The sequence below is a fragment of the Ambystoma mexicanum genome, chromosome 10 (genome assembly GCF_040938575.1).
Source record: "Ambystoma mexicanum isolate Mex_15411 chromosome 10, UKY_AmexF1_1, whole genome shotgun sequence".
Lineage (NCBI taxonomy): Eukaryota > Metazoa > Chordata > Amphibia > Caudata > Ambystomatidae > Ambystoma > Ambystoma mexicanum.
Genome location: NC_090932.1, coordinates 277,202,199 through 277,229,485, shown reverse-complemented (window position 1 = coordinate 277,229,485; position 27,287 = coordinate 277,202,199). Strand labels below are relative to the sequence as shown.

At 44.2% G+C, this 27,287-nt stretch overlaps 1 protein-coding gene across 6 annotated transcripts in view; it reads left to right on the top strand.

Moving 5' to 3' along the window:
• FAM168B (family with sequence similarity 168 member B) overlaps positions 1–27,287 on the top strand; it is a 270,782-nt gene that overhangs the window by 61,418 nt on the left and 182,077 nt on the right. For all 6 annotated transcript variants that reach the window (XM_069617841.1, XM_069617843.1, XM_069617842.1 and 3 more), the window contains exon 2: positions 6,559–6,641. In XM_069617841.1, coding sequence (XP_069473942.1) covers positions 6,572–6,641 — 70 coding nt within the window. In that variant the 5' untranslated portion in view covers positions 6,559–6,571. The remainder of the gene's footprint in view (positions 1–6,558; positions 6,642–27,287) is intronic.

The following is a 27,287-nucleotide window of genomic DNA, read 5'->3' as shown; positions in this document are numbered from 1 at the left end:
TGTGCCATATTCATCTTTGTTGACGATGGAAGCACCTCTGGGTGGGGGCAGGGAGGAGGGAAATGGGTTAACTGTAGAGCCGTGGTGAGAAGCTCCTATGTGGCTGTCTTAAATCGCTCAGCTGGGCCACTGTGTCTAATGATCAATTGGGGGTGCGGAGGGCTTCTCTGGCCTGGTTGGTGGTGGCAGGATTTGTAAGAGTTCAACCAGCTCCACCCAAAAAAGATGAAGGGAAGGTGTTGGTGGTCCTTTGCTTCCTGACCGTAGTTTCTGATTAGAAGGTCTGAAAAAGTTCTTTACTAGTTATGGCAGGGGGCAAAATGTGCACTAGACATTGGCTGATGATAATTACCTCTTGGCGAGTAAGACCTTGTGTGCGGTGTATGTATAGAATTGAGATGGCGCGCGACCCTTTTCATTTTATAGCTTGTAACTTGAAATTGTGCACCCTAGTAATGGAGTACTATTCGTACAGCAAATTAATGCAGCAAGTGGGACAACATGGTTGCTGTATAAAAATTAAAGTGTTTGGCAAATTTTTGGAACCCATCAATATGTACTGGTCTCTAGACTGCTGGCCAACCCAGCGTGCAGACGCTTGGCAATCTTACACTATTATTGGAATAGCCATGCACATTTAAAGTTTAGAGGGAATTGTAAACAAATGGCTAGTTTCAACTGTTGCTAGTACAGTGCCTGCAGTCTTGGCAGAGCTAAAAAAAAAAGACTAATGTAGTGTGAATACCTGAGAAACTTTGCTTTTGAGATCAGCCATTCCAGACATCTTGTGTATTTAGAGAAACAGCTTAACTACTTTTGCATAAAACATTTTTTCCCCCCATGAATGTCAACGAATACCAGGAGCAATATAACTACACTCGGTTGTTAATTCAGTTCACCTACAAGATTTTGTTCGCTGAACAATTCCTGTATAGAAGTGGTCTTTTGTCTTGGATGCTTGAGTCATCAAAATACCCAAACAATATCCCCATGGACCCCTCTGAGAGCAGGGGCTGGTTTCTAGATGGGCCACTCTGGACATTTTAAATGTTATTGCTGAACTTCAAACAGTACAGTAATTCTTCCTACAATTTTGTTATGCAGTTAAAATGGAAGGATTAAAATCTTTGTTTCACAAGTTTAGTTTAGGTAGTGTCTGGGTTGGAAACCTTGCACTATTAGGCTCCAAGTGTGCTCCACAATTTGGGGTTGTTTTACTGCGGATGAAATGTCTGCGAGGGAAATGACTGCATGAGAAATGTACGTTATACAAAATTGTTTGTACATTTCCATTTCGGACATCCACGGTAAAACAACCCCAAATCTATAGGAACACTAACCAACCCCCCCGCCCCCCCCCCCCCAACCACCTACTTACTTTTCATTCCGATGCGCTGTGTCCCTGCGACGCTGGTTCCCTTTCGTGATAGGGAACTGGTGCCGCAGGGTCTTTTTTTTTTTTTTTTTTTATTATTTTTTTTTTTTTTGGGTCTGGTCAGCTGCAGGGGGGTGTCCGCCGCAACCCCGCTCACTATACTGTATTGCCTAGTGAGCGGGGTGTTGTGGGGGACACCCCTGCAGCCTTTTATTGTGTTTTTTGTTTTGCTTTTACCAACACCACCAAATGGATACTACAAAATGTGTTGCGAACATTTAGTCAGTAGGACATTTAGAAGTATCTATTTTAGAACTTTTGGTGGTGTAGGTCATTTATATTCGGTAATTTTGGCCGAAACCTGCAAGTGGTGATGGTTTCACTACAGGAAGGTGCTGCTCTGATTTGCGTTTCTTATATTCTGGTTCTTCCTTCTTCTTTGAAAGGTTCAACAATTCTCTATATGCAAAAAATAAATGTATGTGAAGAATTGTCTTCGGTTAGTGACTACTGAAGTAAAAGTATTTGAGAAATCAATAGTAAACCGAATTCAAGATTATGAAGAAGGAACATTTCACATGCTAGCATATTGGCTGAAGATAGTAGACAGTGTTTTTTGGACCAGGAGAAGGTGAAGTACTTTTTTGTAGGGTGGAGAGACAGGAACTCATTTATACAACTAGGGGATTTATATAAACGCTACTAAGGCTGGCATATCCTTTTAATAATTTGGCTGTGCAATTTATACCCTATTTGACTTCTGATGTGCTCCGGTTGGCTAAATGAAGCTACAAATGGAACTCGTCTAGCTAAACAAGGACTTTCTAATGTTTTGTTGGTGCCTCTTTTTAAAATGGACATTGACCACACACAAGGTTCAGAATTGTGGTAGTACGAATGGTGAAGTGTAGTTGCGTTTCGGATACTATTTTGAAGGTCACATCTCAACTTGGTTTGATTTGTGTGTTGCTTCAGAACCTGCAGCGTGTTGATTTGGAAGGGAAGATCAAGAGAAGTTGCTGTTGTCCTAACGATAAACAATGCCCGTTATGTCTAGCACTGTACACTTGGGCATACTTGCTACTTGGTGAAATGAAGTGCAATTATTTTGGTTGTAAACTTGGGACAGCAATCAGATGTAAATACTGTTGCATTGAGCAATTTTTTCTTTTTTAAAGTTTGGTAGATTTTGGAGTAAAGAACCTCCAATAGATAACGAATATACAAGTTGAACGAAATGCATTCAAAGCTATTGCAATATTAAGTATAAATTGAGACAAATACGGCAGAGACTGACATGAAAACAATTAAGGAACGGGCATCATTTACGGAGTGATTATATTAGCCAGGATTGAGATGATGAATAAATACATTCATTTTTTGTTAAATTTATACTCCATTACGGGAGGATGCATGACGTTGTTCAATTCGATGAATGAGCAGAACAAATAGAATTCCACCAGTGGTTATAACAGGTTAGCCATATTTTTCATTTACAAATAGTATTATGAAACTCGGTGCCAAAGAACAGATTAAATAAAGTAGAATATTCAATTTTTCAGATTAAGGGGTTAACCATAGAAAGTAAAGGTTCTGTAAAATGAAAGATTTGTTGCAAGCAAGACCAAATATTCGTCCAAAATGCAAAAACGTATTAACACTTGAAAATTAAATGAAGAAAGTCAGGATTAGGTTCATTTTATGACCAACAGTTATTTGGAGACTTATCAGTGGCTTTGGCAATACGCAAGGGTGTGAGGAAAGCGTGGTGAAAAATAAGGTTTGGGTAAGGTTGGCAGCAACACATGTGGAATGACAGATTTTCCAAATTTAAGACCAAAGGTCAGGGGACGGTTTAAAGTCTGTCTCCCATAATCTGGTAGTGCTGTGGTTTGATGGGAGAGGGAGGATCATTTAGAAAATCGTAAAGCTTGACAGTACTAGTGGAAGGACTGTTGATTAAGAAAGGGGGGAAGGAGAATTTTTTTCAAGTACAAAGATTTAGCTAAATATTTAATAGGGAGATATTGTTAAATATTTGTGAAAAAGGGATCTCTGCATCATGTTTAGCAAATTAATACCCGATGAGTGCCATCTGTGAGTAGTATTGGATTTAGTGGGATCCTGTTTAAAATAAAGGCTTTATGGTACAATTAGAAGTTGGGAATTCTTAATATGTTAATATCAATACGTGGCACTTTATGATTCCATAGGAATTTAAGAAGTGAGAAAAATGGGGAATTACAGTGGGATCATAGATAAAGAGTAGATTATAATGGGACTAATCATCATTTTAATAGTATCTAATCGTCCCCATCAAGATGAGAAAAGGGGGACCACCTTTATCAATTCGGTAACTTTTTTTAATTGGAAGGCTGGTATTGAGTGTGATAGTGGTCTGAATATCTTTGGCGATATGAAGGCCACAATATTTAACATGTAAGGGCTGCCAAGATGAACCAAGTAATGGGATATTAATAGGGTTACAAGCGTTGGTGAAAGGCATGACTTCAGATTTATCAAGCTTTAATTTGTATTCAGAGACAGTTCAGAAATTATTAATCATAGTTAATAAATGTTGGATAGAGGCAGGGTTTGAAATGTAGATGCAAATATCATCTGCATAAGCAGAAAGTTTAATTTCTATATCATTAATAAAAAATACCTTTGTTGGGATTTGATCTAATAGTTTGTAGTAGGGGTTCTAACGCAAGGTTAAATAATAGACAGGGCATCCTTGGCGGGGGCCTCTTTTAATTTGGAAAGAAGAGGAGAAGGGGGTTAATAATAATTCTAGTAGTACAAGAGTATAAGACTTTGATCAAATTGATTGAATAAAATAGGGGGAGAAGCCATGCCAGGTTAAGGAGTGAAAGACCAAGAGACGCGATCAAAGGCTTTCTCAGCGTCTAGCGCTAGGAGAGCGAGTGAATCATCAGAATTTTGGTAATGAGAAAGCGAACTGAATAGAAGTGGTGCCCTTTGATAAAGCCCGATTGATCCGAGTGTATAAGCTTAGGAAGAAAAGGTTCTAGACGCTTTGCTAATATTTTTGCAAATATTTTAGAATCTGAGCTAAAGAGATATGGGTCTGTAATTTTTAATTAAAGAGGAATCTTTGTCAGATTTGGGAAAGAGTATAAGAAGTGCTTCTCCAAAGGAACCGAGGCTTTGACCAATTTTCATAAGGTGCGAATATAATTGTAAGAGTTTTGGAGCGATGGCATCGACAAAGGTTTTTATAGAAATCAACGGAAAACTCGTCAGGTCCCGGGGCCTTGTCTGAAATGGCTTGTTTTAATCTCAGATATGGATATAAGAATATCAAGAGAGGTAAGATCAACAGGATTGTGGGAGATTGTTTTGTTGTGTGGAAGGAAAGAGTGGATTTAAGATAGATTACCAGAAGGATCGGAGGATTAGAGATTGGAATAGAAATCATGGAAAGCATTATTGTTTTCCTTTTGGATCAACTGATCCTGGAGAAATGGGGGGCGGCAATAGAGAGCTTGATGCCAGGAAAAGGGATAGGGGAGTTCTTCCGAGCAGATTTGGTGCACTTGTTGGTGTCTTAAGACGCATGTGATGAAGGGTCTCTGAAGAGTTAAAGTTGGATAAGCCGGGCCTTATCCTATGAACTAGTTGCAGTTCCAGAGGTGGGGAAAAGTTAATACCTAGAACTGAGTGGATACAATTGGTAAGGAAGCTAATGGGGTAATCCCCTTCCATTCTTTTCAGGGGTGCCATAAAAAGGTTACCTCTGCGGTTTTTATCTTCCAGTTCTGTGACTTCACCCTCAAGTTGAGCTAGTCTTGATTGCATGGCCTCCAGACAAAGCCAACCCTTTCTTCTGCTTCAAGCAGTCTACCAGAAAACTTCCTTTGAGCTCCTCTTGTATATTGGAGGAGCGCAAATCTAGCATAGAAATAGAACGTACGTTGCAGAGCTCTTTCAGATTTTTTTCCATACAGGAGAAGGGCGCTTTTTCAGGTGTAAGCTCAGCAATGGCAGTTTCTGCCATGTTTAGAAGTATAGTTGTAATAAAGAATCTGTAGAATAGAGCTTCCAGAAATTAAAATTGGATGAAGTGTAATAAATTCAGCAGCCTCCGGGTATCGAGTAGGCAGCATTGAAAAAGAGCAGCCCGGGGATGACGTGATTAATGACCCGGGCTGCGTGAGGAGAACACACGTCAGTAAGAGCAACAAAGAGTGGCCCACAGAGAAGTCACCTCAATATGTGTGCTGGTTAACTGCAAAGGGGCACAAAAGCAGTCCAAACCAATGTGAAGGCAAAGTGAGACGAGCAGCCTTCACCATGCGTCAGCCGATTTACACAGGAGCAACATGTGCCACCCACCTTCTGAATGGAGCGCCACAGCCGGAACGGGAGAACACGGTCCAAATGTTGGTCGGGTGCCTGCTGGTTTCTCGCTCGATTGCCAATGCAGGAAACCGTAACAGAAATGATCACGGACCGTTTGAATGGCACTTGAGGAGACACAGCAACCGCACGGCTCCACAGCTTCGGTGGCGGTACCACGGTAAGGAAACGGCTAATTGCTGGTTGCAGAGAGGCTTCAGATATTGCACCCCATTGGCGGCTACATTTAAATCTAAACTTGGCCTTTAAGTTGGTTCATGTCAGAAAATGTCTCCCTATTCCCGGAGCACCACGTCTAGGCAGCCATCTCTGTTGCTGCTTGGCCACGCCCCGTCGCATTGAGCAGTTTTAATGTGCGCACTCGAGGTGACCTGCGATGAGACATTTGGGATTGTTTTTCTAAACGCTGCCTTTTTTATTTTTTACATCGTTTCCTGAGCAGTTTACGAGTATTGGCTAGAGATGGTATAATCTATCCTTTAATTTTATATTATATTGCACTGTACTGATAAACCAATATAACTTCATGTACTAATGTTTTTTTTTTTTTAAAGTCGGTCTATTGATGCTGTTGTAAACATCTTTTTGGGATGTTCTAGTCACTCTACATTTCATGACAAATTGGGGTAATGGGTGCAGTCTGCATCCTTGGAGAATCCCTCAATGTAACTGCCTTTTTATGACTGCTGACCTACACAAGTCTGCACCTGCTATTCTTTTTTTCACTGTCTTAAGTAACAATCGAAATTTGTAAATGAGTTTTCTGTGGTGAAAGTAACGCATGCTTACTGTTTTTCTAGGAGTGTTAAAATTATGAATCCTGTTTATAGTCCTGGATCTTCAGGAGTTCCTTATGCCAACGCCAAAGGACTAGGATATCCTGGTGAGTAGTATTTTTCATTGTTTTTTTTTGTGATGCGTTGTGTTGCAGTACTGCTATGTCTTTATGTGAAATATGGCTAATTTACTTGAAGTTAATTATTTTTTGTTAAGTCATATCGAAGCACATGATTCCCTTTAACCTAACCCCTTTTTTTGCCATACTTTCACATCATAAAACCTTTCTCTTTTGTATAATAACAATTGGAACTTTGCTCGTATAGATTGTGTGACAAGCAAGATTTCTTCTTCCCTTGTTTTAGATGCTAATAAAGGGATGCCAATGTGATTTGCGCATGATGCTTAATGATATATACACCAGGTTTTTAAAAATGTTCTTGCTTCCTCTTGCACCTCTCATACTTGCTTTGAGCATGGCGGTGCTACAATGGGGAAGTTTGTTTATTTTATTTATATTGCGCACCTGACCCGAAGGTAATTTGGCGCTGGTAAGACATTAATGGTTACATGGCATAGTATAGACAATTATATACATGAGAGATGCAGTTTAAACAGTCGAGGTAAGATTACAAAGGTAGATTAGTACAAGGCGACGTATATACAAATTATGGAGTCCCAGCCTGGGGTCAGCGGTAATTAATAGCTGTGGCTTTGTGTTAAGTATCAATGTGATAACATGGCTTATGAATTTGTTAAATGGTTGAATAGATTGAATATTCTGTGGGAGTGTGCTCCATAGCTGGGCGGCTAGTACCGGGAAGCTAGTGCCTACGGCTCTTTAAGTTATATCTAGGCCCCGCTAGACATTGTATGTTGGATGATCTAGTGATTCTATTGGACACTTTCCATGTGAACTTGTCTGTGAGATAGGGAGGGGCTTGATAGTTAAGCGCTTTGTGAGTGAGGCAGATAGTTTTTAGGTCAATTTTATCATGTATAGAGAGCCACTTGTGTTGCTTTCTGGTTTCTGATATGTAATCTTTTGGAGATATTTATCGCTGCTCTGAGCGCATTGTTTTGCATGATCTGCAATTTCATTTAAGAGGGCGTTTTGGCACCTAGGTATAGACTGTTAAAGTAATCCAGTTTGGATTGTATGAGCGCTCTTGCCAATGTAAGGCAACTGGTGGGTAATAGTAAAGGTCTTCAGGCTCTGATCAGCTTGCCGGTGTAGCCAGTGGCAGATGAGGTCATGTTTACCTGTTTTAAGTTAGACTGGGCATTGAGGTAAAAACCTAACGCTTTTACATGTTTGGCTATGGGTATACTATTCCCATCGATGAGGATGCTTGTATAAGAAGGACTTAGTTTAAGAAGGTTGTTGGGTGAGCTAACTAGGAGTAACTGTCTTATCATTCAGGCAGAAGCCATGTGTGGCCATCCATGCCTGAATGATGAAGTAGACTTCATTGATCCGAGTGAAGTCTATATCATAGGTTCCTGATGGGGGTAGGAGTATCTGGGTGTCGTCCGCATAATTTGTGTAGGTGACACCCAGACGGTCCAGTTTGTCAAATAGTGGCTTTGTAAAAATGTTGTACAAAGATGGCGAGCTGCAGGATCCTTGAGGGACTCCTCGGGTGAAGGGGATGGGGAATCGGCAGCTGCTGAGGGTGAGAACACACGCATTGTTCTGTTTGCGAGGAAAGATTGGATCCAGGCGACTGCAGAGCTGGAGAAATGAGCTGCTGCTGATAGGTGGTCACAGAGTATCGAATGATCCACCAGATCAAAAGCCGCTGAGGGGTCCAGTAGGAGTAGGATGGCCATCTTTCCTTTATCTTTCAGTTCATCGATCTGGCTTTTGAGGTCAACAAGGGCGGTTTCTGTGCCATGCTGAGGTCTGAAGCTAGATTGACGGAGTCCGAGTAATTTGTGAGCTTCAAGATAGTCTTGTATTTGCAGGTAAGCAATTCTATCCAAAATTTTCAGTAAAAAGTGAACTGTCGTGATTGGTCTATTGTTACTAGATATAGCCGGGTCGAGGGTCTGTTTCTTTAGTAGCGGTAGAACCCAGGAGTGTTTGAGGTTACCTGGGACGGAATTTCTGGAAGGATGAGTTTACTAATGAATGGGGCTAGGTCTCTGGCTGCGTCTTTTATAATCTGAGCTGGGCAGCTATCACCCTTATAATTAGACGGTTTAAGAGAAGCAATGATTTTTTTTGAACTTCGGGTATGGTGACTTTTTTAAGCATGAAGCCTGAATTAATGTGTGAGGTAGAGGGTGGTGCTGGAGTGTTGACTGCAAATTGTAACCCTTTGTCTGCTATTTTGGTCTGACGTCCTTTAATTTTGTTGGATAGAGCGTTTTGTATACTGGTGCACCAGGCTTTGTCCTTGGTGCATTTATCTGGCAGGGGGTTGGGGGTTCTCTAGTTCTCTTAGGATGTTGAATAATTCTTTAGTACTGGAGCTGGCTTGGGCTATTCTGTCATTGTAAGTTTCTTTTTTAGTCTGGATTATCTTGTTTTCGTAAGTGGCAGTGATGATGGCAAGGTTTGTTTTTATTTTCAGGTCTGGGGGAAGATTTCCAGCATGATTCCAATTTTCTTTTTTCAGTACGGAGTATTTTTAGCTCTGGAGTAAACCACGAGTTAAGATGGGCTTTGGGTTTACTTTTGCACAATTTTAGCTGGGCAACAGCGTCAATGGCTTTGGTCATAGTCTCATTATAGGTGGTAATCAGTGTGTTAGGATCATTGGTGTCCGGTAGGGCATTGAGTAAGGGAACTACCATAGGAACTAGGGTTTCTGCTGTGATGTTACATTTATTCCTCGTGAGGTAGGGGGGTGCAATAATAGGCTTTTTCTTTTCCAAGTTGATGTTCATTTTAAGGGTGATAAGGTGGTGGTCTGACCACACTAGTGGAGTAGAATCTAATAGTGATGTTGTAATTGAGGTCCGCTACCCAATTAAGTATCCTACCCTTTTCATGGGTGAGTTTGGTACTAATTTGGGTATAGCTAGAGAGATGGCATGTGGGTCACTAGTGTCCTTATTACCAAGGTTGAATTCTCATAGAATATTTTGCGCCATGAATTTGGTGGTGTCAGCTGCTAGGGATGTGATGTCATCTTTGAAGGACCCAGGAGGTCCTGGGGGCCTGTAAATAATGTGTAGCGTGATAGTGTTGATCGGTGAAATTTGGAACTTGACTGAGAGGAGTTCACACGATGCCAGAGGTGTGGGGGTGGCTAGTCCTATATCTTTTTGGCCATTATTGACCCCTTATGCTTTAAATGTGGTATAGATGTGGCCTAATGTTTATAGATTGTCCCAAAGGATCTGTGAACACTGCAACTCCCATAATTCCAACAGCCAAAAATGTTGACATATATTTTTAAACCCCTTTACACCACAAACGTATGCGGGGGAGACCCCCCCACCCCCTGCACCTCCCCATATTACTATAATATCCCATACGCCGGCCACATATGTGGTGTAAGGGGTGTCTAAATAAAAAGTTTGAATTTCGTCCGTCTGAATTATGAGGGCGACATTTGGGCCATTACCGTCCCAAACAGAGTTAAAATTCACATAGATGTGTTTGCTTGAAGATCAGTTGGCCTCGGGTGCCAAAAGTAGCTCTTGGTAGATGGTATCAAGCTAACTAGACACGTCTAAGCAACAAGGAGTGAAATGGCTCTTAAATCTCCTCAATTTCGAACCATGCTATCCATTTTTACATTTGGTTTCTTGCATGCTTGTTTCTTTTTTTTTTTACTTGCACTAGAATGTGTGGTTGACATTGGTCCCCCGGAAATGCAAGGTCCTAGATCGGTTCCTCAAGAGGCTGAGGATTGTTGTTAATGCTGGAAACTATCCGTGGTGAAGTGAAAGCTGGGAGTGGGTGCACTATTGATTTTGTTGAGGTTTACGAACGCTAGCCTTGCCAAAGTGAAAGGCGCGTTCACAGCTGTAAAATCCACTTCTGCAAGTTAAGGGGAAGTGTTGCTTGCTGGCCTCACCTTAAGTTTTCACCCACCTGCAGTGTACCTTAAGAGTTAAAGCTGCATTGTCGCATTGGTTCTTTTGCATCAGGTTGCAGTTTTAAGCCCTGCACTATTGCCGACATTAGTGTTTTGGGTCTGTTCCAGGACAGTTGGTTTCATTGCCTTCTGTTCTTCTAACTGGCACATTGGGTCCCTGATTAAGGATTAAACTGGCTTGCAATGAGATGTAAACCGGTGTCCAAAGTATGTGATGGGTATTCTAATGTTAGTTGTCCGACCTTTGGGAGTGGCATGTCACCATGTGAGTGGTTCTGGTGGGTCTTTGAGTCTCAGCCCGGGGTGACTAGTAGGTTGAGTGGTTCAGACTGGTCATATATTTGAAGGACGCATGTTTTTTTGGGGTTGCTGTCTTGTGAACAGCCAGGTTTTGAGTGTTTCTAAACACCATGTGTGAATTCTTCAAGTGAGTCTCATGGGTGTTCCAAAGCTTGGTCTACAGGGATGAGAAGGATGCACCTTCTTGGCTTTTCGCGTTGAAGCATGGACTGGCTACTAATACTATTGCTGGGCTGAGGCATTTGAACAGGTGTGTGGGTGGATGCATGTCTCCTTGGTGTATTCTATATCGCTGATGTGGATGGCATGCTGGATGATGCAGAGGGTTTAAATGGTCATACGCTTGATCAGGAGCCAGTGGAGGTTTTGTAGAGCTGAGGTGATGTGCCATTTTAAAGTCATAGGAGTGTAGCTGCAGCATTTTTTCTTTTTTTGTGGGTGAGCTAGTATTCTCAGATGCCTTTTTTAGGAGCTCTTTTTGACATGAAGGCTGGAGACTACTAGTGCCAGGGATCCAGGTGATTGAAGTGCGAGCATTCAATACTATAGATAAACGGTGTATCTGCCACTTTATTCCCAAAAAAATGGGCAAATACTCACATGCGCCGCAAAAATAAAACTGCCACATACAGTGCCTGTCCCCCAGCTTTCACCCCCACCGCTCAGTGAATGTTTGTACTAGTAATGCACGTAATGCCACAGGAAGAACTACCATTATTGCCCAATTCTAAGAGGTAACATTGATCTTTTCAATGTGCATGAATAACTAAGTACAAATAAATATTTATTACAAACACACTTGTTTCACTGGTAAAACATTTTACCTGCTTATAAAATACTCCCATTTGGAATTAGACTTGCTTAAAAAAAAAAAACATTCGGGGAGTAAACTTGCAAATCTCATTCCCGGTGTTTTTTTTGTTTTTTTTAATGTATTTTTTATTTTTTGTTGGGTAAAATATGTACTAACTCTAAACCCGATTATTTTGTGATGTAGTTGGGTCCTTTAGATCCAGATTGCTTTGGGTCCATAGACTTTTTGTCACTGAAATGTATGTAGTGAGTCGCAGATAGAAAAGGTGTGCTGTGTGGGTTTTTTTTTTTTTTTTATAGACCAGTGAGTTTTATGTCTGGCAAGAATATCTTTTGCCTACGGGGTGGCTTGGATGGACTTGTGTGTGGTGTTGCGGAATTAAAGGTTTTAAAATTATTTTTAGCAATTACTTCTGGGTGTCTTGCAGATGATTAGGCAATTCAATGGGCTTTTTGGCCTTTAATGCTTCTATGTATTAATTCCAAACTGTTGGTGCTGTTGTTTTCCTTTCAAAGTATTCATTCTTGAAATGACTTGGCAGTTTCTAGCTAGCAAATGCACTTTTTTTTTGGAAACCTTTGGAAGTCTTTTGTGGGGCCAATACAGTTTGAGAGCCATTTTCAGAGGTTACCTAGTTGCAGCCTGCTCTCGGAAGGAGAGATTGGGGGGAGGCGGTTGGATCTAGTTTTGTGAAACCCCAGTTTACCTTGTTGTCTTTCCTTTGTCTAATTGAAGTTGAAGGAGCTGTGATGGTAGTGACCTAGCTTGGATGAATATGGTGGAGTGATTAGTCCCCCCCCCCCCTGGGTTAATGGGTGTTTGGGTGAGGCAAAAAGCACACTTTTTAGAGTTAGCCAGCTGTACTTTTTGCACGTTTTCTGGTTTATTTTTCCTCCCAGCCATGCTTAATTGACATTCATTGTGGCTCTTTGTCCTCTTCTTTAATTGTCCTTATGACTCCAAGGCAGAGGTACCCCGTAGAATCGGAGCGAGTACCACTAGTAGTTGTGTGACTAGGCTGAGGTTTGTTTTTTTTGCCTGTGAAATTGGGTTCCACATGGTAATTTCACCAAAATGTAGGTGTTCTTCGTTTGCCTCGAAGACCTGGGAAGTCTATCCTTGTCCCTTTTTTGTGTATGTCAGAGGAGATTGCTAAGTAAGGCCACTGGATGCCTGTACACCAGGACTGAAGTCTCTCAAACAAGTTCTTACTATCCTATGCAGGTCCCTTCTGGGATGGCGCTGCTTCACTTGCATTGTGCACCTGCCCTTTCTCAGTGGATGGGTGTTAGAGGGATGGTCTGTCATTGGCTTAACCACAACTCTGTTGGTATTCCTGGTCTGTGATTTGGTGCTGTAGTCACTTGCTGCCTCTTTTGGGGGGGGGGGGTAAAATGTGGGATGTCTTAACCCACTTATGCTCTACCCTGAGGAATCACTGTGTCCTGGGGGTGCCATAATCATCAAAACGGCCGCAAAACCCCTATGCGCGCCAAAACCTATGGAAAATTGCGCTCTACAACGCGCGAAAAGATTGCTGCCAAATCTACCATGCATGTTGTCAGTGGTAGAACAGAGAACTCCCTTCTGAAACAGGTCATTGGGCTGCCCTACCAGTAAAAGATGGAGACCTGCATGAAAAGCATTGCTGGCTGAAAGAAATGCAAAATCTTGCATTTTAAATCTTTTCTTGGTTGCTGAAAATACAGAATGCTGGTGTAAAACACCTATAAACATCCAATCTTCTTGTTGGGTGTCACATTTTACTGAAGTCGAGAAATCATTGTGAAATTGCAATATCCTGCAAAGCTGAATTGATCATCTAAACACCCACAGCAAAAGGTGCCTGCCTGTGGGATCTGTCAAAATGTGGGCGCAGTACCAGCGGCTGCCTGAATGATTGTTTATAAAGCCTGCATTAAAACTGTAAACTTGTACCATTAAGATCTAATGTCTAAAATCTAAGTGACCTGTTAACAAGAGTAACCTAAATTGTAACTATTTAAACTTCATGGTTTAGAGCCTGGAATCAGTGTCTAGATGTTTGTTTTAAAATTGCAAGTTTATTTTAACATATGTATCAAAATGACATTTAAAGTAAGCCTGACTCCAAAGCCAAAACTACAAACAACTTCCCCCACCGGGCCAGTCACCACCCTTCTGCTCTCAACACATGAATGCGAGTTCCTGGTCTAGAGGGGAGGAGCACTTGGGCTGCTCTGGGAGGGACATAATGGACTTCCTCTCAGGCAAGGAAATGCTAATCAGGAAGGATTGCAAAGAGCCTCTGCCGGAAGGAAGGGGCGGAGATTGCTCCTGAGCTGCAAGAAGGAAAAGGAGGCGGGGACAGACAACATTTGTTGATTCACAATGGACAGAGTATATTTCTTAAGACTGATAAGTTACTGTGTATAATTTAAAAAATATGGAAACCCCGGACTTCTGAATCTAAATTTTGGCTGCGAATTTTAAGAGCAGCCAGAACTCTGTGCTATGTTCTGAGAAGTAACTGTAGAAATTGTTTTTTATAGCAAATGTAATTATGTCCAAAGTATGAAACTTCACACACTTGTGCCCATATGCAATGCGCACTGTTGTACAAATTGTTGGACAAACTCGATATTGTGTTATGGGCCAAAAGGGCAGAATTCTGTCAAAAGCCCGCACAAGATCCTACAAAGACGGGGCTTGGAAGAGCACTTGCTCCACAAAATATGTGATATAGATACTTTGTTATAAAGTCTGCAAAATTGTAAATGTGTATTATATGAAAAGTAGATTTCATGTTCAAAAGCCAAGGGGAGGATTCCCTGAATCATAAACCCACATCATCACGGTGACACCCTGTTTTCTCCTCCAATCGAGGGAGAAAGTAGATTCTAGCCTATAGCCAACCAAGGGGGGCGCGCTTAGGATAATCCAGCATGCACACACCTTTACCAAATGCATAAATAGAGAAAGCTGGGGACTTCGAAAAGGAGGCAGATCCACCCACCGTCCTGATCTTGGCGAAGCACCCTGAAGGAGATCCATCCATTCTCCTTGTTCCAGACTCCAGAAACTTTGCAAGCAGAAAGGCTCATTGCATAGCTGAACCACTTTCAGCTGGGCCTTAACTTCCAGAACCCATCTCACAAACGTAAAGGGGAAACAAAAGAAACAGCCGGGCTGTGCTGTACTGCTTGGCTGCCCAAGAATTATCTTCATAACCAACAAGGGCAAATTAAACCCAATCCTGTGCTGCGCTGTGCTGTGAACCAGAGCCATTGCTGACCAGTCCGGTGTGCCCAGCAGAATTTCTGACCAGAATTCCTGACGGTTCTGTTTAAACCTATATAGTGAGTATCCTTAGTATAGGACTGTCACTAGCCTATGTACTGTCCATAGTCCTCTCTATCCAAACCCATCCTCTATTATACTCAGAACTGCATTGTTGGAATATTTTGAACTGCCTGAACACGATCTCATCCCTATTATCTTCCTTCTGTACTAGTAGTGTTAAACCAATCTTTGCGCTGATGTCATCTGGAGAAGGCAAGCGTCTTGGCAGGCAAAAAACTGATCTAGAGGCGTCCTGGTCTGGTGGCTGTGCTGTCGTGTAGTATTGCTTCTCCATAGTCCATCCCTAGTGTAAAGAAACCCTGTTGTCTTTTAAAAGCGCATCCTTGTTTTCCAATTTGCCTCTATCTGAATAAAACCTCCATGAAACGTCTATAACTTCTTCATATTTCATGCTAAAAACGAAATGTAAGTGTCTGTAACATCCTAAGCTTTCCATAGAACCAAAAACCGCATCTCAGATCCTTATAGTTCTTCTGTGATCGTGATTACCGCATGCGGAAAAGTGCCACAAATTTTCGTTTTGGCAAAATCTAGAACGTGTAAAACAGCTTTCAATTGCACCCGATCTCAAAATTAAGTTTGCATATCGCTTATTAGTGTCAAATCGTTGCTAGTTTGTCTGCAACCATATAAGCGGCTCCCATTACAATTTCAGTGATTTAGCCCATTTTTAGTGTTTTGCTTATTCCATTCAAAGCCAAATTTAAAAACTTTTGACAGTTTGCCAATCAGTGGGTTGAGGGGTGTGAAGGGGGAAAGAGTAACCACATTGCCATTTGATTTGATCACACCCCCACAAAAGTATTATTTCTGTGTTGCATTGTTTTTGCTCTGTGTTACTCCTTATGATTAAAGAGATTGCTTAGTGTGACATCACCCCATTGGTGATTATTGTATCCCCATTAGAAATAGTGTGATTATATTGTGAATATATATAAATTAAATATATTTTAATTTTGCAAACCAGCCTGATTCCTGGTTCAGTGTGACAGGGGGAGGGGGGTGTTCCAAGAGGGGCGTGATATAAGTGGTACATCGTTCAGAATAAAATAACTTTTAGACGCACATAAATAAGGGTTTCAGTTGTGCATTACACGCTAGGCCTTGACTTAGGTGAGGTGCCGGATTGAAATCACTTACAAAAAGCATACCCCCCCCACCACCACCACCACCACCACCTATGCTGCTTGTCTAATGCTGAAACTGTACCTAAACAACTTGTCTTCTACTGCTTGGAACACTTTAATGGATCACAGAATCCCTCCACTAACCTGTTCCACAAAAATGTGTGGAACTTTGGTGACATTTTGGGCACAAGGCTCCATACATCTTAAGGATGGACTTTTAAAGTTGGTGTTCTATCGCTGTAGTGCTGCAGACTAATTCTGGTCTTCCTTTGCAGGGGTTTGATACATATTTTGGTATGTTTGTATATATATATTTCTGAGGCTTGTGGCATCTGCTTAGATCACATGCTATGCATAGGTGACATCTAGTGTTAGCTGCTGAGTATTAGTTGTTTTTGAAACTCGAAAGGGGACGTCGACCCGGCATGCCAGTAGTACTATCCCTAGTGTGACTTCTTCTGTGACCATGGTGCATCACGCGTCGAGGTCCCTCAGATTGTTTTTTTTTTTCTTCCATTGTTGGTCGCTTATTGCAGAGTTCCTTCTGGCTATCGCCTTTTATTTACAAAAAAAATTCTAGTTTTATTCTTTTTGTCCTTAGCCGTTCTCTTGCAAAATCTGCGGCAAATGCATCGGGTACTATTTTCGTCGACGGTTACACCAACTAGTCCTCCACGCCGACCGGAAAGCCCCACATGCATCAAGGGGGATTTCCGACCGCTCCCTGTCCCCTGGGCATCGCAGTCGCCTCACGACAGGCCCCTGAAACTGACTGGTAAGTCAGTTTCTGACGATGTGTCAAAAGTTACAAAGTCCTCACACGCTGACGACCGAACGTCAAGACTCGTTGACAGACCCCACACATGCTGAAAAACGACGGGTCTAAGGCCCCTGCGAAAACTACACAGCTCGAAAACTAGTGAGCTCATTAAGAAACACTTCCCGACACGCTATTGAAGAGTCGGACGCCGAAGAACCATAAGTCTTCAAAGACAGAGGAAAAGGGCTCTAGTATGACCAAGGGGGAGGGCACCGTTTCAGTGGCTATGCAGCATAAAATAAAACCTGAAACACCACCTGCCCCTCATTAATCCCAAGTTCATCTCAATGGTCAGCAGAGATGATTGATAGTCCTGAGACTGATGTCTTCCCTCGATAGTTTCTCTGACCACCCTGAGGTCTTAGTAAACCTTCAGGGTGCCCCACACAGCAGGCCAGCTACTACTCTAAGCGGGTCTGCAATTTCCCAGCCCCCCACCAAGGGAGCCTGCACAGAACCCGCACAAGCCCCCATCTCGCAGCAGGAGTTAGGGTAGCTTGCTTATTTTGACACCATGCAAGACTGACACCTTGGCCCGGAAGACCAATTTTATGACGGAGATGTCTACGTCATACGGTCGCCAGATCACTCGGACCCACTGGTGGCAGATTCAACAGTGGATAATCAAATACAGTACACTGACCTGGTCCTAAAAGCGGCAGAACATTTTAAAATCGATACAAGTCTGCTACCAAATTAATTCCCCGATTTCAATCCATTCAGAGGCGAATCAACCCTCCCTAGTTAATCCAAATTTAAAACGCACATTGAGTTATCCGGCCAGTTCCTTCAGACCCCCCTTTACATCAGGGGGCAGTTAAAACCAGACTCCTTAGTGACTACAACTACTACGAAGAGAGTAGTGACTACAACTACTAGGAAGAGAGCAGCAATACCTCTAGCCTCTTCAAAGCCCCTTAGGATAAGGAGAGTAAAAAGATGTATACTTTTGGAAGGAAGGTAGCCTCTTCAGCAGTTTACCAAGCTAGAATCGCCAATAATACCACATTGTTAGCTAGCTACAACTGTCACAATTGGGATGAGATGGGCGAGCAAATAGCTTTAGTCCCAGATCCCCTGAAAACACAACTGTCGCTCTCCATTGCAGAGGGTAAACCAATTGCATCCTCAAGAACAACTTGGATGCAGCAGACAATGCAGGGAGAATAATAGCAGAGGGCACTTTGATCAAACTCCACGCGTGGCTACGCCAGTCTGGCTTCAAGCACGAGACCCAGGCTACCCTTCTTAATATGCCCATAGAGCCGAACGTGTTTGGCAAAGCGGTGGAAGATGCTCTAAAGAGCACAAAGGAATAGTATGATACCCTAAAGTCATTGTGGCAACTCGCCAATAAACCCTCTGGACAAAGAGGGGGCTACAATTTTTGCTGCTTTAGAGGGCAAAACTCATAACAGGGATCAGGATACAACCAGGGGCAAGGCTCATCACAGGGGCAGTCCTCGCAACAAGGCTTTCAAAGAGGCCAGAGAAGGTATTGCAGCAGGGGTAGATCCTCCTCCTCCAGAGGGGACTCGAGGTCCCAGAAACAATGACCACCCGCTACAGGTTCCCTCCCATGGTACTTCAGTACAAGGCTGCATTTCATACTTTACCCATGTATGGGAGGGAATCGCCTCAGACAAGTAGGTACTTTCAGTGGTGGGCCGTAGAAGTGACAGCGCCGCTTTTAAAGGACGCAGTAGAAATCTTCCAGGTGAACCAGGTAAACAAAGGTATGTATTTAATATACTTCCTTGCGCCCTGTCTTAGATCTGCGCCCTGCAAACACCTATGTCAAGCCACAGAAATGTAATCTCACTACTAAAGTGGGGGGTCTACATGGCAACCTTGGATATGGAAGATGCATACTTTGATATTTCAATGTTCCCAGCATGCAGAAATTGGCAAACCAGCACTACCAATTCAAGGGGGCTGTCCTTCGGCATAGCATCCGCTTAAAGGGTATTCACCAAGGTACTGGCAGTGGTGGCGGTGCATCTATGCAGGGAGCCGGTCCCGGTGTACCCTTATCTGGACGACTGATCACAGGGGAAAACCCCAAAATTTGCAAGCAAAATACCCAAAGAACAATCTACTTTTTCATTTGGGTTTCTCAATCAACAGAAAAAAAGTCAAGCCTTGTACCAAACAAGACAAAACCGTTCCTAGGAGCTGTCATAAAGACAGAAGAGGGGTCTAGTCTTTTTTGTCAAGAGTACAAACCTCACTGCTGCAAGTATGTCGGTATGTAGCCGGTCACCAGATAACTGTACGCAAAGCAATGCGCCTGCTGGGAAGGATGGCAGCATGCATTCTCCTGGTCTCACACGCATGATTGCACATGCGCCCAACGCAAGAGTGGTTGGCCAAGCAGTCAGTGCGACGATCCAGTGGTTTTCGCCAACCCTAGTACAAGCTCTATGTTGGTGGACAAAGGAAAACCTGTTGAAGTAAAACCCTTGCACGACCCGACCCGGCAGTGCAAGCGGTTGTCACAAGACGCATCACTCACTGGGTGGGGGGGGGGGCACATTACCTTGACCTCACAGCGCATGGTCTGTGGACTCAAATCACAGCCCAGAACATCAACCATCTGGGACTTTTAGCAGTGCTCAAAACATTACAAGCCTTCGAAGCACACCTGACCAGACAGTACCACTTCAATGTTAAAACAAGCAGGGGTGGGGTGGGCCACACATTCTCCAAGTCTGTGCAGCTAGCACAAACAATATGGAAGTGGGTACATGTGCCTAACATTGCAACATGTTTCAGGGGAACTAATTCTCTAGCGGACTCAATAAGCAGAGATCCTCTTCCAGAAGAGCATGAGTGGCAACTCGACAAAGATATCGTAGACTGTTTTCACACAATGGGTCTACCTCCCGTTACTTGTTCTCAAGAAGAGAAAACAAGCCATGCCCAGACTACGCATCCAGGTTTTCCCAACACAACTCCGAGGGGAAACGCCCTGTGGATGAACTGGTTAGAAATGTGCCTATGCTTTTCCCCCAACTCCTCTAATGATCAAAGTGGTGAACAAGGTTCACAAGGAACAAGTGACATTAATCCTAGTTGCTCCTATGTGGGCGAGACAACCTTGGTATCCACATCTGTGCAAACTGGCGACGTACGACCAAACTCCTGTGCTCATTCAACATGCTCACATAGCACAGGGGGGCAACAATACACCCTCAACCTCAGTCTATGAACTTGGCAGCTTGGCTCCTGAAGTCATAGTTTGGCCATTTAAAAGTACCTCAAAGGTGTATGGAAATCCTCAGAGGCTTGTAAACCAAACACTAGGCACTGTTACTTTAACAAGTGGAAAAGATTTGTAATTTGGTGCCATAATGGAATGCACTACCATCACACATTCTTCATTACATGCTTCACTTACTAGACTCGGGCTAGTATTTAACTCAAAGTTCACCTAGCGGCTCTATCCGCATACACCACTTCTCAAAGTAAGGTGTCCTGGTGGAAAATCCCAGTCATTAAGGCTTTCATGAAGGGAGTAAAGACTCCTCCCTCCTAGTTCAAACCCGCCGCCAGGTTGGAACCTTAATGTAGTACCTGTCATGGGACCTCCATTTGAGCCTATGCATAAGTCCAGCCTTAAACACCACGTATAAGACTGCTTTTCTAGTGGCCATCACCTCCATAAGGAGAGTCCATGAACTGCAAGCTTTGTCGGTGCAATCCCCCTTTCTTTGTTCTCCACAAAGACAAATTGGAGACGGCGGTTAGGGGGGGAAGGGTGTCAGTTGCTCCGAAAGCAGTTTGTCCACTTTCGTGGATAACTGTGGGTAGGAGTAGCCCTCAAAGACCGGGGAGGTTGGATTCAATCAGGGGGCTGGTGCTTCGGGACCAATTTGATCCCTTATCCCCTCTGGACGAGCAGGACTCACTGGGCACCGCTTCGCCCTTGACTTCAGAGGGGGCAGCATTGAGCATGAGGCAGTGTGGTTAAAGGGATGGTCTAGTAAAAAATGTTATTTCAAAAATAGATAGGCCACATAAAAAAAAATACTAGCATCCTCCGTTTTAAAACTTCCTATGTAAAATTTAAAAACGTATTTGTTTGCGGTCGCTTTTGAAGCGACCGCAAACATAAATACGTTATTGTGTTGGAAAACGCTGCGGTTTTAAAACTGCAGCGTTTTCCAACACCGCGTTGTCTGCCTGAATCTGCTTTCCCATTTGGGGCTCTCGGGCTCCCCGTGGGGAGCCCGAGAGCCCCAAATGGAAAAGCAGATTCAGGCAGACAACGCAGCATTTAGCATTTCCCATTTGGGGCTCTCGGGCAGAAACACACGCGGTTGTGTTGGAAAACCCTACGGTTTTAAAACCGCAGCGTTTTCCAACACAATAACGTTGTATTTATGTTTGCGGTCGCTTTTGAAGCGACCGCAAACATAAATACAAAGTTTTTAAAGCTGCAGTTTTATTTCTAAGTTTTTCGGGCTCCTCCAGCCCGGAAAACTTAGAAAAAAAAAACGCAGCTAGTGCTTATTTTTTGTAAAAAAATAAATGGCGCTTACCGAGATTCAGCTGCAGCTTTCCTGCTCTGGTCTCCGGTCCGCGTCCTCCGAGTCCCGGCACTAATGAAGGGAAAGCCACCCAGCGGTAGACTTTGTTTACTACAGCTGGCTGGCTTTTCCTTCATTAGTGCCGCAAAAGCCAGCACAGGAGGGCCTCCATTTCACAAAATGGCTGCGCCCCAGTGCTTGCTTTTTCGAATTTTGAGCTTGAATAGCTCAAAATTTTACATAGGAAGTTTTAAAACGGAGGATGCTAGTATTTTTTTTTTTTTTTTTTAATGTGGCCTATCTATTTTTGAAATAAAAATTTTTACTAGACCATCCCTTTAAGAATATTTCATGGAACAAAGCTGGTTCTAGGGGGAAGCTGCAGCGGATGAGAATCGGGAGTTTTTGCAGCGCAATGAGATCATCCTTCTGCTGAAGACTTGGTATCTAGAGATTCCATTATTGGGCGGATATGCCTCTTACGGCGTCCAGGCTAAAAAAAGGGGGAGGAGCTATGAGGGCCTGGTCATAATGGTCAAGGCCTCACTATCCAGTGGGGTGGAGGTGGTGGAGACCCAGATGGACTTTCTTCAGCTTCTAAGATTTAACCCACCCGGTAATGAGAGGTTTGATATCCTAAACTTCTACAACGGTCCCGGGAGGATAGCTCGGGGGGGCAACATGATCGCCTTGGAAGCAAGGCAACACGGAGCACCACAGGTTCGGTCCCCCAGGTCCGCGCTTAGAAACCTCTGGGTATTCAGCACAAGCACGGAGGGTGACGAGCTTTGAAGTACCCAGAGTGGGTAACCGTGATCCCTACCCTCTGGTTTTAATTATTAGAGGTCTGGTTGCGCGGTCGGGGCGATGGCTTACCATGTCACACAGCAATGGATGCTGTGTCCCTTAGGAGGATCAAGTGGGGGGAAAAAAATTCGGGGTTCTGGAGTTCACCTAAAAATGCTGACTGGGCTAAAAAAGGAAATATTGGGAACTCTTGAGATCTCAGCTGATCCACAGGAAGTGCTTGGGCTCTTTCTGGCTTTTTTGGAGGCTCTAACCGGGGCTTCTTGACGGCAATGAAAAAGGAGTTGTGGTGAGAGGGGCTGGTTTGATCAGGATTTTAGATCGGCAAAATGAGCACTTCCAAATGCCTTAATGTCCAACGATGGATAGATGTAACATCGTTCGAGCTAGTTCTGAATATCGTATGACGATTAAGCGAAGGAAAACGGTGTTGGAAGTCCAGGCTTGGGAAGCATTTTTGGAGGCCAATAGGCTGAATGATGTGAAAGCCTTTTGGGAATTTAAGGAAGGTCCAGTGTTAAGGACATGCAGGGTCGGAGGGGCACCCATGTAGGGGCGGCGAACTTGGTATCCCATTTTGGGACACTTTTTGGGGCCGGGTTAGTCCGAACTGAGAGGTAGTCCGGGAACACTTGTTTTTCTGTGGAAGAGGTTGCAAAAGCAATTGGGGCTCAGTCACGTAATCCAGCTCCGTTCCGGATGCTATTCCGGCTGACCTCTTATTAGTCGACCTATGGGCTCCAGTGCTGACCTTGGCCTTTACATCTGTATGAGTTCAGGGCATTATCCACCTTCCTGGAAGTCGGTGACTATTTTCCCTAATTTTAAACAGGGAGATGTAACCTTGCCAGCTTCATTGGACACATAATTTAAACATTTTGCTGGGAAACATTGAGAGTTGGCTCACAGAGGGGTGATCTTGACTCATATCCAGTTTGGATTTTGCCCTGCTTTAGGAACATTGGAACAAGTATGACTTTGTACCTCCTGGTGTCCTAATTGTGTATTTATTAATTTTTAAATTTTATTTATTTTTTTTGTCTATCCTGCCCTTATGGACTTGAGCACAGCCTTCGACAAAGTCGATCGGTCGAAATTATGGGCTGTGCTTGAGTCCATGGGTTGTCCTGAGGCTATTCTAGGGGTTTTGCGGGAGTTACACACTGATGCTGATAATAGAGCCAATGTCTGATTTGGACCAGGGGCAAGGTGTACTGAGTATTTTAATATAGGGTTGGGGGGTTCGGCAGGGGGGTGTGCTTGCCCCAATATGCTTTACCCTGTATATAAATGGCTTACTGTTTTCCCTGGTCAACACTGCTGCAGACCTTTTGAGGCTGGGAGTGCGGGGCAGGCCTTTTTCGGTATTGGCATATGCCGATGATGCAGTGCTCGTGGCCAGGACCCAACAAATCTTGGTTGATGCTTATGCTTTCTTCATGACTGGATTGGGTCTCAAGATCAACACTGTTAAATCAGTGATGAGCTGTAATGGAGGAAGAACACTCATTAAGATGCACCCCATCGTTTGTTGTGGGGGAAGTTATTCTTAGGGTAGCTGAATTATTTGGGGGTAAGGTTTCCAGAGACCCTGTCGGACTGTGTTCACGTGAAAAAGCAGTCCCTGAAAATGAGCCAATATCTAGGGGGTTTCATTTCTCTTTTTAGCAAGCTGCAAGGGACGGCACTTGCAATCGGCTTTTAAGGTCTACACCTAGCAAATTAAGGCAGCTACCCAATACAGTGGAGCATTGTGGGGCTATTGCAAGTGTGGTGATTTACAGGGTAAGGAAACCGGTTCTTTAAAAATCTTTTGGAGCTCCCAGGTTCTTCGTCCTGTGCCTCGGTTCATAGGGAACTGGGGATGGCTTTTTGGGAGGATGAGTGGGTAGCCGCCCCGAGTAAGCTATGGTTGAGACTTTGGGGAAACAAGAACGCAACAATTTTTATTATTTTTACCACAAACACACCAAACATAATAACTTTTTAGGACTTACATGATCAATGTCAAAGCATCACATACATTGTTGCTTTCCGTGTCCACCCGCCCCCCGAACTCGAGCCATCTCGGCTACATCATCTACATGAGCATTTTCAGAAATCTCAGTACTTGTTGGTGGGGGGTTAGCCATCGAGGTCACCTGCTGCCTCCAGGCTGTCAGGGGGCCCACTTCCTCCCAGTCTTGCCTCAACTGAAAGAGCTCCTTCCCCTCCTTAGCCCTCAGGAGCTCATATGTCCTAGATATTTCGTGCCCGCCCTCCGAGATATCATACATCGTTTCTAGGGAGGCATCCGGTTCTTCCTCTAGCACAGTTTCGGGCCATCTCTCACCCGTTTCATAAGCCTGGTATAAGTACTGAATTGACCTCTATGCACCCCTGTCTCCGCCTGCAGCCTCTGGAATCCCAACGCCTCCCCCTCCTGCCATATGTCTCCAAGGGTGGCCAATCCCACTGGTTCCCAATTGTTTGAAGCAATCCGCAGATACTGGGAGTCATCCCCGCATAGCACCGCCAGCGGGACCTGCAAAGAAAGCGGATCTGGGTCACCCACCGTTTTCCATGTCCTGCGCCAGACTTCCCAGCCTCAATAGTCTCCCCATCCTCGCTATTTTAGTTTTCTGCAGCCACACTGTCTCCCTCAAAGTAAGGAGCCAATTCGCCTTGCATAAGCCTAACTTCTGCCGAGTATTCCGCAGACAACCGCCTAGACACATACAACAGCTGTCCGGCTAGGAAATACAGCTCGAAATTCGGTAGGTTTATGCCCCCCTTATCAAATGTGTTCTGTAGTTTCCACAGGGCCACCCTATTCCTGGAGTTGCCCCATATGAAGCTCCTGCACATGCTATGAAGTTTCACAAAAAAGCGTTTAGGGATCAAGTACGGGACATTCACAAAAAAGTGCAAAAGTCTGGGCAGGACCACCATTTTGAGCAAAGCTGCTCTCCCCACCATGGCTAGGGGTAATCTAGACCAGAACACCATGCTATTTTAACTCCCATCGCTTTCTGTGTTCTGTTTGTGTTCTGTCTCTATTTTGTGGTAAACATTCACTCCCAGATACCTAAATGTCTCGGTCTGCCAAGGTATCTGCAAGACAAGCAGCCTCTCCAGTGGGGTACTCTTGTACCTTCCCAGGGGGAACAAACTAGACTTCCCGGGGTTCACCGATATGCCCGAGAGGGTGGCGTAACGATCCATCACCTCCAACACATATTGCAAGTTCTCCTCCGGGTAGCGCAAGTAGAGGAGCACATCATCCGTGTACAATATCAGATGTGTGCTTCCCGTCGTGCAGATCCCCACCTACCTGTATTGTTGTCGCAGGTATATTGCCAGCGGCTCTAATGCCAAGATGTATAACATGTGTGACCAGGGGCATCCCTGTCTGGTCCCCCTGCTAAGTTGCCATTTATCTGATATTGTGGTTCCTGTTTTAACTCTCGCCATCGGGATACTATATAGCATCTGGGCCCATCCTGTATCCCTTCAGAGTAGCTTTCAACCACGGCCACTGCACTGAATGAAAAGCTTAGACCGCGTCCAGCGACACTATAGCCAGCTCGCCCGAGTCTCCCTCAGTTTGATCAGTGATATGGTGTAGCCTCCTGTGGTTATCTGTGATATTTCTACCGGGGACATAACCCGTTTGATCTGGGTGTATCAACTTACCAATTACCCTCTTTAACCTATTGGCCAGCACAGCCGTGAGTATCTTGCTATCCTGATTGAGCATAGACAAGGGCCTATAAGATCCGCATTCCGCATCTGATTGGCCTGGTTTCAGGAGCGGGATGATCACTGCCTCAAGGAGGGACACCGGCAGTTTCCCCCCCCCCCCCGTTCATAGGCTGCATTAAACATGGCCAGCAGCGGCTGGAGTAGCTCCTGCTTATACGTTTTATAAAACTCGCTGGGTGACCCGGGTGCTTGGTGATGGGGACATCTAGGTCTGCTCGTTCTAGATCATCTAAGGTAGGCAGTCCTATGTCCTCTATCGTATCCACAATTTCTTGGCTCATATCCTTCCCTGTGTCCTCATAGTCGTCTGTAATACTTGAGGAACTCATTTACCCTCTCCTGGGTATTATGGATTTGACCACCTGCGTCCCTGACCTCTCTGATCACCGTGCGAGGGGGGGGGGTCTCATTCTTGTATAACCAGGCAAATAGCCCCCCCGGCTTATCCCCCCCGCGTGCAGCCTCTCGGTATATTTCTTATAGTTTAGTCTGCATAATTTGTCCCAAAGTTCATTACAAGCTAGCTGTAAGCCTTTTATTTTAACGCCTTTCGCACAGGTGGTCACCTCATTTTGTATCAAGCCCTCTAGCTCGCTCTCCGTTTCTCGCAGTTCCCGCTCGATACCCCCTTGGAGCCCTTTGGATTTAGATATAGCTACTCCCCGCACCACTACCTTAAATGCCTCCCAAACTGTCCCCAAAGAACGCACACTACCTGTGTTAATTTCAAAGTATTCCTCGATGGCCTCCCTCAAATACTCACGAAAGCCTGCATCCTGTAGAGCCTCAGTTCTGAGCCTCCACGTCGGGATCCACACTCTAGGGGGTTGATGTTGCCACTCTATGGCCAAGGGCGAATGGTCAGAGTACCCGGGCCTTGTATTCCGCCCCCACCATTTCTCCCACTATCCCGGCAGATGCAATCCGGGAATGCTGTGATGTTAGTGGATGCCCTTTCTATTGTTCCGCCTTTACGAAAATATTCCAGGATCTTCTCTCTCTGTAGTTCAAGATCCTCGCGATGATCGGTCTCGGTGGAGCTCCAGGTCCCAGGTTGGATTTCCTCATTAAGGCGCGGTGCGCCCGCTCCACAGTGAACCCTTGCAAAAGCTTGTCTGCTCCAATCTCCTGGAGATCTCTGCATAGTTTGTGGGATCCTGGCCCTCTTTCCCCCTCCGGCAGGCCGACCACCCGTATAGTATGTCTTCTCG